This window comes from Globicephala melas, chromosome 6 (assembly GCF_963455315.2).
Source record: "Globicephala melas chromosome 6, mGloMel1.2, whole genome shotgun sequence".
Taxonomy (NCBI): Eukaryota; Metazoa; Chordata; class Mammalia; order Artiodactyla; family Delphinidae; genus Globicephala; species Globicephala melas.
The window spans coordinates 100,718,101-100,735,085 of NC_083319.1; the positions used below are offsets into that span (position 1 = coordinate 100,718,101).

General features: G+C 39.0%; 1 protein-coding gene across 4 annotated transcripts in view; it reads right to left on the reverse strand.

The window, feature by feature from the left end:
• Window positions 1-16,985, reverse strand: part of ENTPD4 (ectonucleoside triphosphate diphosphohydrolase 4) — a 39,541-nt gene that overhangs the window by 12,719 nt on the left and 9,837 nt on the right. For 3 of the 4 annotated variants that reach the window (XM_030879025.2, XM_070045813.1, XM_070045814.1), the window contains 6 exons: window positions 16,533-16,730; window positions 15,816-16,021; window positions 10,374-10,524; window positions 9,524-9,627; window positions 1,148-1,207; window positions 711-865 (listed from right to left, as the gene is read on the reverse strand). In XM_030879025.2, the coding sequence (XP_030734885.2) occupies window positions 711-865; window positions 1,148-1,207; window positions 9,524-9,627; window positions 10,374-10,524; window positions 15,816-16,021; window positions 16,533-16,730 (874 nt within the window). The remainder of the gene's footprint in view (window positions 1-710; window positions 866-1,147; window positions 1,208-9,523; window positions 9,628-10,373; window positions 10,525-15,815; window positions 16,022-16,532; window positions 16,731-16,985) is intronic. The other variant, XM_060301267.1, reaches the window with a different exon arrangement.

Sequence of the window (16,985 nt, forward strand, 5' to 3'; positions counted from 1 at the left end):
GAAGAGGCTCGCTCGAAAAAGCTAAGTGACTTGCATAAGGTCCCAGAACTAGTGAGGACAGGATGACGATGCAGCTCAGGCTTGTCCAGCTCCACTCTTTTCTAACCACTCACTCTGCTAGGTATTAATCTAGAGCTGAATGGAAACAGTAATAAAGACATAGAGCAATTCAGGAAAGCATCTGGACACCCTCTACAGAAGGCCACCCAGCCTACTGGGAAACTACAGTACCGAAGGGGATATGCAGAAATCACAGAGTAAACCATGAGTTCAGAAACGTGGAAGCGGTGGATACAAACCTCTATCGTTTCCAGAAAAATCAAAAGCTGTCTGAGCCACACACAAGAGTATTTCTCCCAATTATAACTTAAGAAATCTGATACTATTATATTGAGTTTTACAATACCTGTTGAGAAAAGAAGTGACTGGAAATAGAAACAAAAACTCAAGTGTGTGGCTGACATACACACCAAAGGAAAATTCTTGGTAAGTTCAGAAAACAAACCAGCTGACTTCAATGAACAAACACAAACGGCTTAGTGGAGGTTTGCCTTGGTTTCCTCCTGTCTCCTTTCTCCTGGGCTGTGAAGGTGGTACCCTCAGCAAGCACAGTAAAGATGTGTTCAGACTCAGAAAACAAAACACAAATGGATGGAGACATGTTAAATGAAAATCAAACCAAACAGAAGGAAATTTGTACAGATAATAACCTGCTGTGAGGAGGCAAAGCTTACAGTTTTGGGGACTTCGTATGCTATCTGGGTTGAGACGCCTCCCATGTCGAGAATACCGGCTGTTCTTTTACGGAGAATGGCTTTGCTGCTTTCGCTACCAGGGATGTTAACTTCCACAACTGCCTCATCATCTGGAAAGAACAAGAAACATCCACTGGAATGGAACAAATGCAGAGAAGCGGGATCTTGTGAAGAGTCATCCTGCTTTGATGGTGGGTTCAAGTGTATCTAGGCAGACCCAGCTTGCTCCTCCCGACTAAGATCAAGTTTACTGTGTGACACAGCAGCACCTCCCACTCTGCTCCTACACACCCAGCTGTGTCACAACACTCAGCTCCTTTTTTATGCTTTGCATGAAATAGAAAAAGCCGTAATTTCCAGTCAGATACATTTGCTGGAAACACGATACTTACCATCTTCAATATGCTCGAATCGTCCAAGGACAAAATTAATGCCAATCCAAGCATACACACCTAGAGACGTTATAAGAAGAGTAAAGTTTAAAAATATTTTATATAATCCTGATCATTGCAGTCAGTGCAAACATTTATTTCATTCCCTGATAAGCTGTGAAAACGTTATCTGAAAAAATACATTTCTGTTGATGTATTACCTTTTCCTAGTCGTTTTCCAAGAACTCTCAGCTTTTAATTTTGTAGTTTCATACCATTTGCATGGGTTGAAAATATAATTCCCTAGACACTCCTGTTCCTTTGAAATTTATAGGTTGTTTAGAAATACCGGAGTTTTCACTTTTTATGAGGTTAAACCTATCAAGTACAAGGTTTTAAGACAAGTGAACTCTAACCCTTCCATTCTTTTATCTCACACTTTCACTCAGTTCCCAAGTCTGATTCTCTTTTTATAACATTTTCTACATCGGACCTTCACCCATTTTCATTACTGCCTTGATTTAGGCTGGTACAGAGATCTAATTGACTTTCCTGCCCCTACTCTCCCACTCCAACCCATGCTATCCTCTGCTGGGCTGATCTACAGAACAAAGTCCAAACTCCACAGCCCAACAGTTCAAGACCTGTCCAACTTTTTTTTAATTGAATAAATTTGACAGGTAACAATGTGTAAATTAAGGGGCACAGTGTGTTACTTTGATACGTTTATATATCGTAATATGATTGCCCTTGTAGCGATATTATTATCACATTACATCATTATAGTACAGTATTATTGTCTATATTCACTACGCTGTGTATTAACTGTCTATGGCTTATTTACCCACTGTTACAAGCTTCTACCCTTGAACACCATCAGTCTTATCTCCTGACCCCATCCCCTAGTAACCAACATTTCACTGTCTTTTTACACGTTGGACTTTTTCAGATTCCACAAATAAGTGATATCATACAGCACTTGTCCTTCTCTGACTTAACTCGCTCAGCATAATGCACTCAAGGTCCATCCATGTCGTCAAAAATAGCAGGATATCCTTCCTCCTTTCTCATGGTTGAATAAGATTCCACTGTGTATATCTACCACATCTTTTTTTATCCATCCGTCTGTTGATGAACATTTGGGTTGTTTCCGTATCTTGGCTATTGTGAATAATGCTTCAGAAAACACGGGAGTACATGCATCTTGTCAAAATTCTATTTTCATTCCCTTTGGGCATATACCCAGAAATGGAATTGCTGGATCGTATGGTAGCCCTATTTTTATTGGGAACTTATTTTATTGAGGAACCTCCATACTGTTTTCCATAGTGTTGGACAAATTTTCATTCCCACCAACAATGTATAAGGGTTCCCTTTCCATCACATTCTCACCAGCACCTGTTGTCTCTTATCTTCTTAAGGAGAGCCGTTCTAACAGGTGTGAGGTGATAGCTCACGGTGGTTTTGATTTGTGTTTCCCTGACGATTAGTGATGTGGAGCATCTTTTCATGTGCCTGTTGGCCATTTTGACATCCTCTTTTGAAAATGTCTTAGTTCTTCTGCCCATTTTTAAATCAGATTTTTTGGGTTGTTGTTATTAAATTGGATGAGTTCTCCATATATTTTGGATATTAACCACTTACATGATAGATGGTTTGCAAAAAGTTTCTCCTATTCTGTAGGTTGTCTTTTCATTTTGTTAATTATTTCTTTTGCTGTACAGAAGTTTCTGAGTTTGATGTAGCCCATTTGTTGATTTTTGCTTTTGTTGCTTGTGCTTTTGGTGTCATATCTAAAAAAACATTGCCATGACCAATCGATGAGCTTCCTCCTTTCTTATTGAAGTTGTACGGTATTGAGTCTTACGTTTAAGTCTTTGATCCGTTTTGAGTTAATTTTTGTGAATGGTGTGAGACAGGGGTCCAATTTCATTGCTCTGCATGTGTTTCTCCAGTTTTCCCAGCATCATCTGTTGAAGAGACTGTCTCTTATCCGTTGAGCTTTCTTGGCTCCCTTGTCAAATATTAGTTGACCATATATGCCCAAATTTAATTCCAGGCTCTGTACTGTTCCATTGGTTGCTATGTCTATTTTTGTGCCAGCACCACACTATTTTTATTACTATGGCTTTGTAGTATAGTTTGAAACCCAGATGCCTGATTGGCCTTCTTCTTTTTTCTCAGGATTGCTTTGGCTATTCGGGGTCCTTTGTGGTTCCACACAAATTTTAGGATTGTTTCTTCTATTTCTGTGAAGAATGTCTTTGGTATTTTCATGGGGATTGCACTCAATCTATAGACGGCTTTGAGTAGTATGGCTGTTTTAACAATATCAATTCTTCTGACCCATGAACACGGGACATCTTTCCATTTGTTTATGGCTTTGATGTCTTCCAGCAACGTCTTTTAGTTTTATTGTACAGATCTTTCACTTCCTTGGTTAAATTTATTCCTAAACATTTTACATTTTGAGTGCTTCTGTGAGTGTGATCATCTTCTAGATTTCTTTTTTAGATGCCTCATCATTAGCATAAAGGAATGCAACTAATTTCTGTATGTTGATCTTGCATCCCGCCACTTTACTGAAATAGTTGATTAATGCAACAATTAATATTTTTGACTGAGTTTTTAGGATTTTCTTTATATATGAACATATCATCAGCAAATAGTGACGATTTTACTTCTTTTCTAATTTAGATGTATTCCTTTGCTTTGCCTAACTGCTGTAGCTAGGACTTCCAATATTATATTGGATGGGAGTAATGAGAGTGGGCATCTTTGTCTTATTCCTGATCTTGGAGGAAATACTTTTGGTTTTTCTCCATTGAGTATAATGTTAGCTGTGAGTCTGTCATATGTGGCCCTTATTATGTTGAGGTATGTTCCTTCTACACCCAATTTATTAAGAGTTTTTGCTTGTTTGTTTTACCACGAAAGGATGCTGTGTTTTGTCAAATGCTTTTTCTGCATCTGTTGAGATGAAGTGATTTTTATCTTTCATTTTATTGATGTATTAACATTTATTGATTTACATATATTGAATTGTTCTTGTATCCCAGGGGTAAATTCCACTTGGTCATGGTGTATAATCCTTTTAAGGTGTCCTTGAATTCAGTTTGCTAATATTGTGTTGATTTGTCGAGAATTTTTGCAGCTATATTTATCAGGATGTTCGTCTATAGTTTTCTTTTCTTGTGGTATCTTTATGTGGTTTTGGTGTCAAGGTAATGCTGGCTTTGTAGAATGAGTTTGGAGTGTTCCCTGCTCCTTTCTGGAAGAGTTTGAGGAGGATTGATGTTTTCTTTAAATGCTTGGTAGAATTCTCTAGTGAAGCCATCTGGTCCTGGAATTTTCTGTGTTGAAGTTTTTTGATTACCAATTCAATCTCTTCACGGATTACCAGTCTGGTCAGATTTTCTATTTCCTGATTCAGTCTTGGAAGGTTGTGTGTTTCTAGAAATGTATCCATTTCTTCTGGCTTATGTAATTTGTTGGCATATAATTGTTCATAGTAGTCTCATGATTCTATGTATTTCTGTAATATCAGTTGTAACGTCTCCTCTTTCATTTCTAACTTGGAGTCTTTTTTTTTCTTAGTCTGGCTAAAGGTTTGTCAATTTTGTTTATCTTTTCAAAGAACCAGCTCTTAGTTTCGTTAATCCTTTCTATTGTTTTTCTGGTCTCTTGTTTCATTTATTTCTGCTCTAACCTTTATTATTTCTTTCCTTCTGCTAACTTCTGGCTTAATTTGGTCTTCATTTTCTAGTTCCTTAAGGTGCAAAGTTAGGTTGTTTGAATTCTTTCTAATTTCTTAATATATGCATTTATTGCTATAAATTCTCCTCTTAGAACTGCCTTTGCTGCATCCCACAATATTTGATATGTTGTATTTCCATTTTCATTTGTTTTGAGATACAGTAAGTCCCCTACCTACAAACCTTCAAGTTGTGAACTTTCAAAGATGCGAGCATGCATTCGCATGTGCAATCACATAAGTTAATTCACATGTCTGGCATACACTGCCATGTGTGTGCATCCTTTACAAGTAGCTGTGCTTTTGTGCACTTTACTGTACAGTACTGTATGGAATACAGCAGTACAGTATCTTTATTTCAAGCCCAGAACCTGTGCCATCAATGTCAGATGTGAGTGAAATTGCAGCTTGCCCTCCATCTCCTATTGCTGACAATCCTTCAGCTCTACCATCTCCCACCTCCTCTCCCTCCTCCAGTCAGTAACTCTTCTTGCCTGTTCGCTCCACACCAGCCCCTGTATGCCAGCTGTTGTACCATACTACTGCTTTTCAAGGTACTATATTGTAAGATTAAAAATGTTCTTTATTTTTTGTTTGTTGTTTTTTATGTATTATTTGTGTGAAAAGTATTATAAACCTATTACAGTACAGTACTATATAGCTGATTGTGTTAGTTGGGTACCTGTGCTAACTTTGTTGGACTTATGAACAAACTGGACTTACGAACACGCTCTCGGAATGGAACTCGTTCATATGTAGGGGACTTACTGTAATTTTAAAATTTCTCTTTTGATTTTGATTTCTTCTTTGACACACTGGTTGTTGAAAAGTATGCTGTTTAGTTTTCACGTATTTGTAGATTTTCCAGCTTTCTTCATGTTGCTGATTTTTTGTTTCATACCACTGTGGTCAGAAAAGATAGTTGGTATGATTTCAATCTTCTTAAGTTTGCTAACATTTGTTTTGTGTCCTATCACATGATCTATCCTGGAGAATGTTCCATGTGCACTTAACAAGAACGTGTGTTTGGTTGCTTTTGGATGAATTGTTTTGTATATGTCTGTTAAGTTTGCTTGTCCTGGTTCAATTCCAATGTTTCCTTGTTGATTTTCTGTGTGGACAATCTATCCATTGATGATAGCGAGGTACTGAAGCCCTTACCGCTGTTGTATTTTTGTCGACTTCTCCCCTAAGGCCTGTCAGTATTTGCTTAATATATTCCGGTGCTCAGGTGTTGGGAGCATATACATTTACAATTGTTATATCTCCTTGATGTATTGACCTCTTTGTCATTATATAAGCATCTTCTTTGATACTTGTTATCCTTTTTGTCTAGAAGTCTATTTTGTCTGATATAACTATGCCAGCTTTCTTTTGGTTTCTATTTGCTTGGAATATCATCTTTTATCCTTCCACTTTGAGCCTATGTGTGTCTGTAGAGATGAAATGAGTCTCCTGTAGACAGTATATAGTTGGGTCATTTTTTTTTTTTTTTTGATCCATCTAGTCATTCTGTGCCTTTTGATTGGTGAGCCCAATCTATTTACATTTAATTATTTATGTGTAAGGATTTACTACTGCCATTTAATCTTTTGCCTTCTGGTTGTCTCTCCATTGTTTCTTTTTCCTTCTGTTTCTGTCTACCTTTGAAAGTTCGTGGTTTTCCATGGTGATTTGCTTAGTTTCCCCCTTTTTTATGTTACTTATCTCTGTTCGGATTTTTACTCTGTGGTTACCAAGAGGTTTACATAAAATATCTCACAAATAGTCCTTTTTCTGCTGATAACAATTTATCTTCATTCGCCTGTAAAGGTCCCATCCTTTTACTTTTCCCCTTTTATATTTTTCATGTCACAAATTCTCTCTTTTAATGCTGCAATTTTATTACCAAGTTGTAGTACCTATAGTTATTCTTAATGCTCTTTTCCTTTAACCTTTATGCTATAGTTGTTTAATATACTGTTCTACAAAAGATTTAGTTTTCTAATTCCATTTATCACCTTAATCAGAGTTTTGTGTACTTTCATCTTTTCACTTCAGCTTGAAGAGCTCCTTTCCACATTTTTTGTAGTCTAGTGGTGGTGAACTCCCTCAGCTTTTGTTTATCTGGAAAAGCCTTTACTTATCCTTCATATCTGAAGGATAACTTTACTGGATAGAGTATTCTTGGTTGGCAATTTTTATCTTTCAATACTTTGAATATGTCATTACACTCCTGGCCTATAGCATTTCTCCAGAGAACTCTGGTGATAGCCTAATGGGTTTTTTTTGTAGGTTACTGTCTTTTTTTCCCTGGCTGCATCTAAAATTTTTTCATCACTGACTTTGGACAGTTTTAATATAATGTGTCTTGGATAAGGTCTTTCATGTTGAAATAATGAAGTGTTCCATCAGCCTTTGGACTTGTATATCCAGTTCCTTTCTCAGGTTTGGGAAGTTCTCAGCTATTATATCTCTGAATTCTCTCTGCTCCCTTCTCTCTCTCTTCTCCTTCTAGGATATCCATTCATCTTACGTTGGCTTTTCTAATGAAGCCTGATAGTTTTCACAGGGTTTCTCCACTTTTTAAAAATCTTAGTTCTCTCTCCTCTTCCACCTGAAACGTTTCTATATTCCTACCCTTGAGTTCACTTATTCTCTCTTCATCTGATGTGCTCTACTTTCAATGCTTTTTAATGCATTCTTCATCTCATTTATTGAGTTCTTCAGCTCTAGAATTTCTGTTTGGTTCTTTTTTAGAATTTCAATCTCTTTGCTAAATTATTCTGCTTGATAATTTTATTCCTGAGATCACTGTACTGCCTTTCTGAGTTTTCTCGTACCTCGTTGAATTTCTTCCTAATAGCTATTTTGAATTCTTTACCAGTTAGACTGCAATATTCCATGTCTTTAAGTTCTGTTGCTAGAAAAGTGTTTTTCTTCTTTTTGTGATATCACACTGCTTTGATTTTTCATAGTGTTTGATGAAAAGTGCCTCTGTCGCTGCATTTGAAGTAGCAAATGACTTTCCTATTTAAGTAAAGCTTTGTTTACTATCATTCTAATAATTCAACACACTGGTCACTAGAAGCCTTTGTTTCGTTTTCTAGAAGGTGGCGCTACAGCACAAGTTTTTGGTTTTTCTTACCTGAGCTGACTCATCACTAAGGTTGGGAGTATGAATATAAAAAAAGCCAGTGGAAAGGGAAAAAAATGGATGGTGACAGAGGTGGGGAGATGTGTGCTTAGTACCTGGGGCTTTGAGTGTGCCATAGCCCAGAAGAGGGTCCTTGAGTGGAGGTGGGGGAGTCCCAGAGGTCTGTGGGCTGTCCTCTTGCTAGAATACCAGGGCAGACAGCAAGAAACTCATTCTTTCAGCTCTCTCTGCCTTCTTCTCTCTTCTTTCTCTGCCCCAAGTTGCTGTGGTCTCTCCTCACAGAGTCCCTCCAGCTGCAGTACTCAGCCAGATAAACTCCCCACCCCAGCTTACCACCTTCACCCTCCACCTCTGCCACAGGTCGTGCTGGCCCACTGCCACCCCTGCTGCTCCTGGCCTGGCTCTGTAGCTTCCTCGGAGGTCCAATCCACTCACTTTCTTGGGCACTGATGAGTTGATCTCTTGGGTGTCCTAGTGTGCTGTGCAGAGGCACTTTTTTTTGGTTATGGATATCCAATTAGTTGTAAATCAAAGGGGGAGAGAGAAAAGGAACCATGCACGCCACCATGATACTGACATCACCAAGACCTATCCAACTTTTAATATTACCACAACCTTTTGAAAGGGCCATCATCCCACCAAATTAAAATATTTTTATTCCTCTGTCCATAGTGCAGCTTTTCCGACCTGTGTTGACTCAAATCATTTCTTCTGCCTAGAATGAGCTTCCTATCCCTCTCTCAGAGTCCTAGCCTTACCATGATTTGGCATGCTGTGTTTATAATTATCCCTTGAGGCCTAGTTCAAACGTCACTTTCTCCATGATGCCTCTAGTTAGGAAAAAAAAAGTCTCCTTCTTTCAAATTTCCATGATCGTTTTTCCTTATCTTCCTTATGGCATCTAAAACTCTGCCTTATATAAGCAGCTAACTGTGTACCTTACTTGTCTATAAACAGCTTGATGGCAATATGTGAATTTCGCCCAATTATTGGCGAAATGATAGGTGATTTTGAAATAAATGCTTTTTGGCCTCCATTTCTAGCAAGCTATTCCCCAAATAATTTCAGTGATTTGCCCTTTCATTCTCAAGTAGAATTATTTCTTTGAAAACAGAACATTTCCTCAGTGTATCAAAGTCAAGAATAATTTCCCCTTCCTAACAAGTAAACCAGTAGAAGGTTCCAACAGTTCAGTAATTATCGTAATTCCAGAAAGCTGTATAACTTAGGCAAGGAACACAAAGCTTTTCTATCAAAACAAGTCCAAAATATACTTCCTAAATGTGATGAAGACAAGCCAAGTTATTTTTTAATCGCTTAATGTTTGGATTATAAAGACCAGTCATGTAAAAAACTGATTTTTCCATTTAAAAATTATAATATTTGAAAGCATCGTTTCCCAAATTTTAAGATGTTAAGAGTAATTTAATAAAGTGTACATGAGGAAGACTGGGAGGACTTAAAGGAATAGCTTCCCAAATTTCAAGTTGAAGACTAACATACCGACCTTCTTGTTTCCCTGAAATTACTTCTGCATGAGAGTCAGAAAACAGAAAGTCGAAGTGCACAGGGATGTCGGTCAGAAGGTCTTCTAGAATGGCTTTCTGTTGACTGTAAGACAATCCAGAAATTTACATATCAATATATTATATCCTGAATTTTTCTGTTTTAGAAAGAAAAATAAAACCCTATGGCTCTGGTATATCTTATGTGAAAAAAAATTTTTTTAAACCAAAGCAGTTCATTGAAAAGATTGTTTATTTTAAGAAGGAATTTTCATGTAAAATAGATAGCTAGTGGGAAGCAGCCACATAGCAAAGGGAGATCAGCTGGGTGCTTTGTGACCACCTAGAGGGGTGGGATAGGGAGGGTGGGAGGGAGATGCAAGAGGGAGGAGACATGGGGATATATGTATACATATAGCTGATTCATTTTCTTATACAGCAGAAACTAACACAACATTGTAAAGCAATTATACTCCAACAAAGATGTTAAAAAAAGAGAGAAGGAATTTTCAGAAGTTGTGTAAATTATGTGATTCCAAAATGTAAAACTACAACTGCAAACAATCCTTAAACTAATAAAATAGAAAATCAGTTTTTTTATGACAACTTTACAGTTTACTATTTATAGTCATAAATAAGTACATTAAAAGATATTTGGTGAGTTCTGACTAAGGGAATAGGTCTGGTACTACTCCAGATTTGAAAAAAGAATTTTTAATGTCTTCCTTTTGATGATGATGATGGAAGAGGAAGACAAGGAGGAGGGAGATGAGGGGGATGAAGAGGGAGAAAACCCACCACAGCCAATACCACCACCAGGCTGGCTGGCCCTGCCCTCGTGGGAAGGATCACCTTTCAGGGAGGATTCTCATTCCAGCTGTGCAGAGAATGTAGAGAGGGGTCTCTTTGTGTTTTGCCCGTGGTACATGCTCTGCAGCGAAGTTCAAGAGCGGAGAAATGTAATCACTGACTTTCTCTGGAGAGGTAGCGAACTCTGAAATGCCTACAGAAAAAGGACACTCATGTTAACAAGTAGATCCTTTAGCTTATAAGGTATGCTTCTTCATAAACTGTCACTGTTTGCAGATGACATGATACTACACACAGAAAATCCTAAAGACACCACCAAAAAACTACTAGAGCTCATCAATGAATTTGATGAAGTTGCCGGATACAAAATAAACATACAGAAATCTGTTGCATCTATACACTAACAACGAACTATCAGGAAGAGAAATTAAGGAAACAATCCCGTTTACCATCACATCAAAAAGAACAAAATACCTAGGAATAAACCTACTTAAGCAGGTAAAAGACCTGTATTCTGAAAACTATAAGACACTGATGAAAGAAACTGAAGACAACACAAACAGGTGGAAAGATATACTGTGTTCTTGGACTGAAGAATTAATACTGTTAAAATGACCACACTACCTAAGTCAATCTACAGATTCAATGCAATCCCTATCATTTTTCACAGAACTAGAACAAGTAATTTAAAAATTTGTATGGAAACACAAAAGAATCCGAACAGCCAAAACAAACCTGAGAAAGAAAAGAACTGGTGGTATCACACTCCCTGACTTCAGACTGTATTACAAAACTACAGTAATCAAAACAGCATGGTACCGGCACAAAAACAGACATATAGATCAATGGAACAGAATAGAGAGCTCAGAAATAAACCCACGCACTTAGAGTCACCTAATCTACAACAAAGGAGGCAAGAATATACAATGGAGAAAAGACAGTCTCGTCAGTGAATGGTGCTGGGAAAACTGGACAGCTACATGTAAAAGAATGAAATTAGAACATTTTCTCATACCATATACAAAAATAAACTCAAAATTGATTAAAGACCTAAATGTCAGATCAGAAGCCATAAAACTCCTAGAGAAAACATAGGCAGAACACTCTTTGGCATAAAAAGTAGCAATATTTTTTTTGGATCTGTCTCCTAAGGCAGAGGAAAGGAAAGCAAAAATAAACAAATGCAACCTAATTAAACGTCAAAGCTCTTGCACAGAAAAGGAAATCATCGACAAAACAAAAAAGACAACCTACTGAATGGGAGAAAATATTTGCAAGTGATATGACCAATAGAGTTAATATCCAACATATATAAACAGCTCATACAACTCAATATCAAAAAAAGCAAACAACCCGATTAACAAATGGTCAGAAGACCTGAAGAGACATTTTTCCAAAGAAGACATACAGATAGATGGCACATAAAAAGATGATCAACATCCCTGATCATCAGGGAAATGCAAATCAAAACCACAATGAGATATCACCTCACACCTGTCAGAATGGATATCATCAAAAAGACCATAAACAAAAAATACTGGCAAGGATTTAGAGATAAGAGAACACTTGTACACTGCTGGTGGGAATGTAAATTGGTGTCGCCACTGCGGAAAACAGTATGGAGGTTCCTCAAAAAACTAGAAACAGAACTACCATGTGATCCAGCAATTCCACTCCTGGGTATATAGCTGAAGGAAACAAAAGCACTATTAGAAAAGATACATGCACCCCAATTTTCACAGCAGCATTATTTACAATTGCCAAGATATGGAAGCAACCTAAGTGTCCATCAACAGATAAAGATGTGGTATGTGTATGCAATGGAATACTACTCAGCCAGAAAAAAGAATAAATTTTTGCCATTTGCAACAACACGGGTGCACCTGTAGGGTATCATGCTTAGTGAAATAAGTCAGACAGAGAAAGACAAATACTGTTTATTATCACTTATACGTGGAATCTAAAAAATACAACAAACTAGTGAATATAAAAAAAAAGAAACAGACTCACAGATATAGAGAACAAACTAGTGGTTACCAGTGGGGAGAGGGGAGGGGGAGGGGCAAGATAAGGGTAGGGGATTAAGAGGTACAAAAGAAAAAAAAGTTATGCTTCTTTAACGAGGCTAATTTGAGAGCAATTCACACTACACACCATACACTCTTAGTTTTTCCCTATCCCTCTGGCAACTCCTTCCACAGCGTCTCGGCTGTCAAGTGACGGTGGTGCTACCTGTTCAGTCCTATGCTCTCTTCTCAGTCATCACAGACCTAATTGAGCCACTATTGTGTGTCAGACACTTGGGATCAGCTGCACATGAGCTCGCCCCTGCCCTTGAGAAACACGCCCCCACTGTCCTCAGCAGGTTCACTCACTCCCATGGCGGCCATCACCATCTATGCCTCAGATCTCCGAATCTTAATCGCAGCCATCCAGCTCTCTTCCCCAACCTCCAGATCAGTATGTAGTAACTGTCCACTGGACACAGCCATGTGCTTGTCCTCACAGCAACATATGTAAACCCAAACTCAACTTCCACTGTAAACCTGGCTCTTGCTGCTCGTGACCTACCTTAGCAACCCCAGCCAGTATCCTGGACAAAATCCCTCTCCCTCACCCCAACGTGTGTTCTGGGTTTCACTGATCGCCTATCCTTGGCTCTGCTCACACTATTTCACTTCTCATCTCTGCTGGACACCACCAGCCTCTGCCAGCCTGCTGCAGCACATCCTACTCTCAAGTCCTGGCAATCCCCAACCACTCTCCGTGGTCTGAGATCTTCCTGGTCTGAGATCCTCTGGTGGCTCCTCAATGCCCTCCAGATAAAGCTCAGCTCTAGAACAGCATAACGTGCCCTGAGCACTCACCTATCCCATCTCTTGCCACATTCTTTCCATTTGGCTTCAACTAGACTGCATAAAATTTCTGTAATGCATCATACTCTGGCCTTAGGGCCCCTGCAGCTCCACCAGGAAGAGGTTTCCCTCTGACTGCCTCCCTCCCCCCACCCCTTTCACCTGGCTGACTCCCGCTCACCCACCGAGCTATGCCCTCTCTGGAAGTCCTCCCTAACAGGACCCTGAAGGCGAGCTCTCATTACATTCCATGCTTACCCCTACCTCTCGGTGGAGCACTCATTCCACCTCATCGAAACTACCTATTTACTTGCCTGTCTCACTTCAACTGGAAGTTTCTTGAGGGCACAAACTGTGTCTTGTTCAAATTTATTCTCAGCACCTGACACAGTCTCTTGGCAAATAGCAGGTGCTCAACAAATATTTGTTGAATGAGTACCTAAGTGAATGACTATTTCCAGCTGTCATTTAGCCTACAACATTAAAGCTGAGGGGGATTCTAGAAGTCCAAAATTTATTTCACAGATTAGGAAACTGTGGACTCAGAAAGATTAAGCGATCTGTCAAAGCAATCAGCATCAAGCAATCTAAAAGCCAGATTTTTTGGACTCCACATACATTGCCACTTCAATGGACACCAAGCCCAAAGCTATCTAGAATCTATTAAGTAAGGAAATTTCTAGAGTTTTGCTATAATGCTATACACAAGAGCCCATGCTTCAGGACAGAGAAGTACTATAAAAAGGTGCCTGAATTTCCACTTCAAACATTTCCTGTAGCATCAAAGAGAATCATATTCAGACTGATTTTAATGAGATTCTGGTGTGTACCCTGGGATGCTATGGTAGCTGCCCCTTGTTCTCAGGGGACAACTCCAAGGCATGAAAGTTTTCATCTTATTCCATGAGAGCAGGTAATCACTGATGGAACCTGGGATGTGAAGCCAGACGAAATGCAAAGTGCTTTACAGAGTTTAAGTTTTTAATTTTCTGGTGAATTTATTTGGTCAATATTACTTTAACCCTGAAAGTGTTTCTAGATTTAGAGACACATAAAAATGTAAGAAATGGGAAAATAGAAAACTGAAAGTCATTCACTAAGACTTACAGAGAAAATGATCTTCTATGAATAACTTTAAAAAAATGTTCACGGGGGCTTCCCTGGTGGCGCAGTGGTTAAGAATCCACCTGCCAATGCAGGGGACACAGGTTCAAGCCCTGGTCCCGGAAGATCCCACATGCCACGGAGCAACTAAGCCTGTGCGTCACAACTAGTAAGCCTGCGCGCCACAACTACTGAAGTCTGCGCACCCTAGAGCCCATGCTCCGCAACGAGAAGCCTGCGCACCACAACGAAGAGAAGCCCCCGCTCGCCGCAACTAGAGAAAGCCCGCACGCATCAACAAAGACCCAACTCAGCCAAAAATAAATAAATTAATTTAAAAAAATGTTCATGGAAATGTACTCTGGTATCAAAATAATGCTTATACAAGACGCTCAGAGTAAGTTCCCTCTCTTTAACCTGAAAAATGAGGTAGAGATTTTGAATTTTCTGAGCTATATGCTGGTGCCAAGCTGCCCAAACCTCAAAGAACAGTCAACCTGTCGAGTGTTGCCTGAAGAAAGAAGTGGGACTGACTTATTCACTGAAGAATGAGTAGGATGCAAAAGGTCTACAGTCCTGGTAGACTGTTATTTATGAGGACAGGTTTTCTTATCAGTTAAAACTAATCTCTTTTTCACTTACATTTTTGAAATGGGAGATAGTAAGCTATGACAGCTATTTTTTGTCGACATTCTCTAATATATTCAAAGATAAATTCTTCAGAATTTTTTAATATTTTACTATTCAACACATTAACTAAATGAAACAAAAGTGCTGAAACTCTATTAAGATCTATGGTCCAATCACATCAGTGATTATCAACCATCAAGACGTAAGGTGCCTGTTTCAAGGTACTCCTGAGATCTTCCCTTCCTAACACTCTTGACAGAAGGGTGCTGCCCGTGGAAATGATACAGATACAGAAAAAGGTTGAGAACCACTGATTTAAATTGTCTAACGAGGAAGGCAAATCCCAATTTTTACATCACACACTGACTTAGAAATCACAGTATCTTTAAAACTAGACATAGTGATATCAGCTCTTCTAAGTTCTATTGTCACTCTTCTTAAATAACCTAGATGATTAGAAATGCACTGGGGTAGCAATTTTTAAAAATAACAATACATACCAATGTATTCAAGTACAGATATCCATGAGTTATCTGAGATTACCTTGTCATTAAGGATAGAGACCAACGGCTACCACCTAGAAAACCATCCCTCCATAATTAACGTCAACTAGCCAACATCTGAGCAGACACCATAAGTAAAGGCACTATGGTAATGCTGCAGGAGACAAAAAAGACAGACAAGGGTTTAGGCTATTTTATGAAGGTATCAGTCACCTTATGCAAGATGAACAGAAAAGGGGAAACAGAGTGAAACAAGGAGATCAACTGGGTCCTGGTGTGAGCTCTGAATGAGGGTGACGACTGCAAGGAGAGAAAGGGAAAGACGTGAAAGCCAGCACAGAGAATGAAAAGGCAGAGCCTGGTTACCAGTCACGTATTTATCATTCACATACCGGGTTTTATTTTCATAACCACAGGCTTTCGGTTTTTATCCCGCATTTGCCTGATATCCAACAGATCATGAGGATTGCCGTTATGCCTTGGCCAGCAATAAACAAATATCCGAGACCCGCTGCTCCCACAGTCCACCACGATACCGTAGTTCACATTGGGGTTATTGGTGTCTGTAGCTTCAATGTCAGTAACTCGTGCCAAGTACCTTGTTTAGAGAAACAAACACATACTTTTAATGAGACAGAGACGATCGATGATGCAAGAAACAAACACTAAATCAGTGATCTCTAAGCTGTGTGGCAGCACCACCGTAACACTTTCACAACTGCCGAATGATTAAAAAGTCAAAAGGAAACAAAAAAGTGATAGTGATAAAAGTCATCTAGAGCAGATACACACTCATCATTCCCTTAACTAAGTTCAAATAAGCTCTGAAAAGCAAAACTCTATTTCCAAACTATGAACATTAACTGAAAAATTAGCTTAAAAGGTATCACAGGAGAAGCTTATGCTTAAATCCTCTTATGATGTGGATTTGGTGGTAAATGACTAAACCATTTCAAACAGTTTAATTTTTCATGCTGTGCTGTATTCGGTACAAAATCTGTCTCCTCCAGCTGCCTGCTCCTTAAATTCCATCCAAGTCCCCAAAGTCTGGAAGTCATCACATGAAGGTATGGCGTCCCATCTAGAAAACAAAAGTTTTCTCCTCCTACCTTTGAAACTTCTTATCTCTGGAGAGCCGCCCATACTTATTTCGGATTATGACAACGGAAAAGTATAAAAGTGAGACAGCAGCAGCCAGAACGCTAATGACGAGAATCTGGCGTAAGTTGGTGTTCAGAATTCGGGGACACCCCACTGGAGAGATGCTGAAATGCCAGGAAGCCGGAAGAAGACAGGAGATGCCGATCCTGAAATTTCAAAAGGCAGGTTTAGCTAAAGCCGTCTGCTCCAGAGAGGCCTCGCCTCACTTCCACTGATCTGAAAGTTAAGACATTCAGCTTGAGCTGCCCCTACTTCCCTGCTGGTAGGTCATCGGTATACCTGCATCTTCCACGTTGCTATTTTGCTATGTTAACTCGTTATTATAAAATTACATGAATGAGAATTCAGCCCTGATGACACCTCTGTGTTCCCCCTTTCTGGAGAGTATTAAGTAGTTTTAT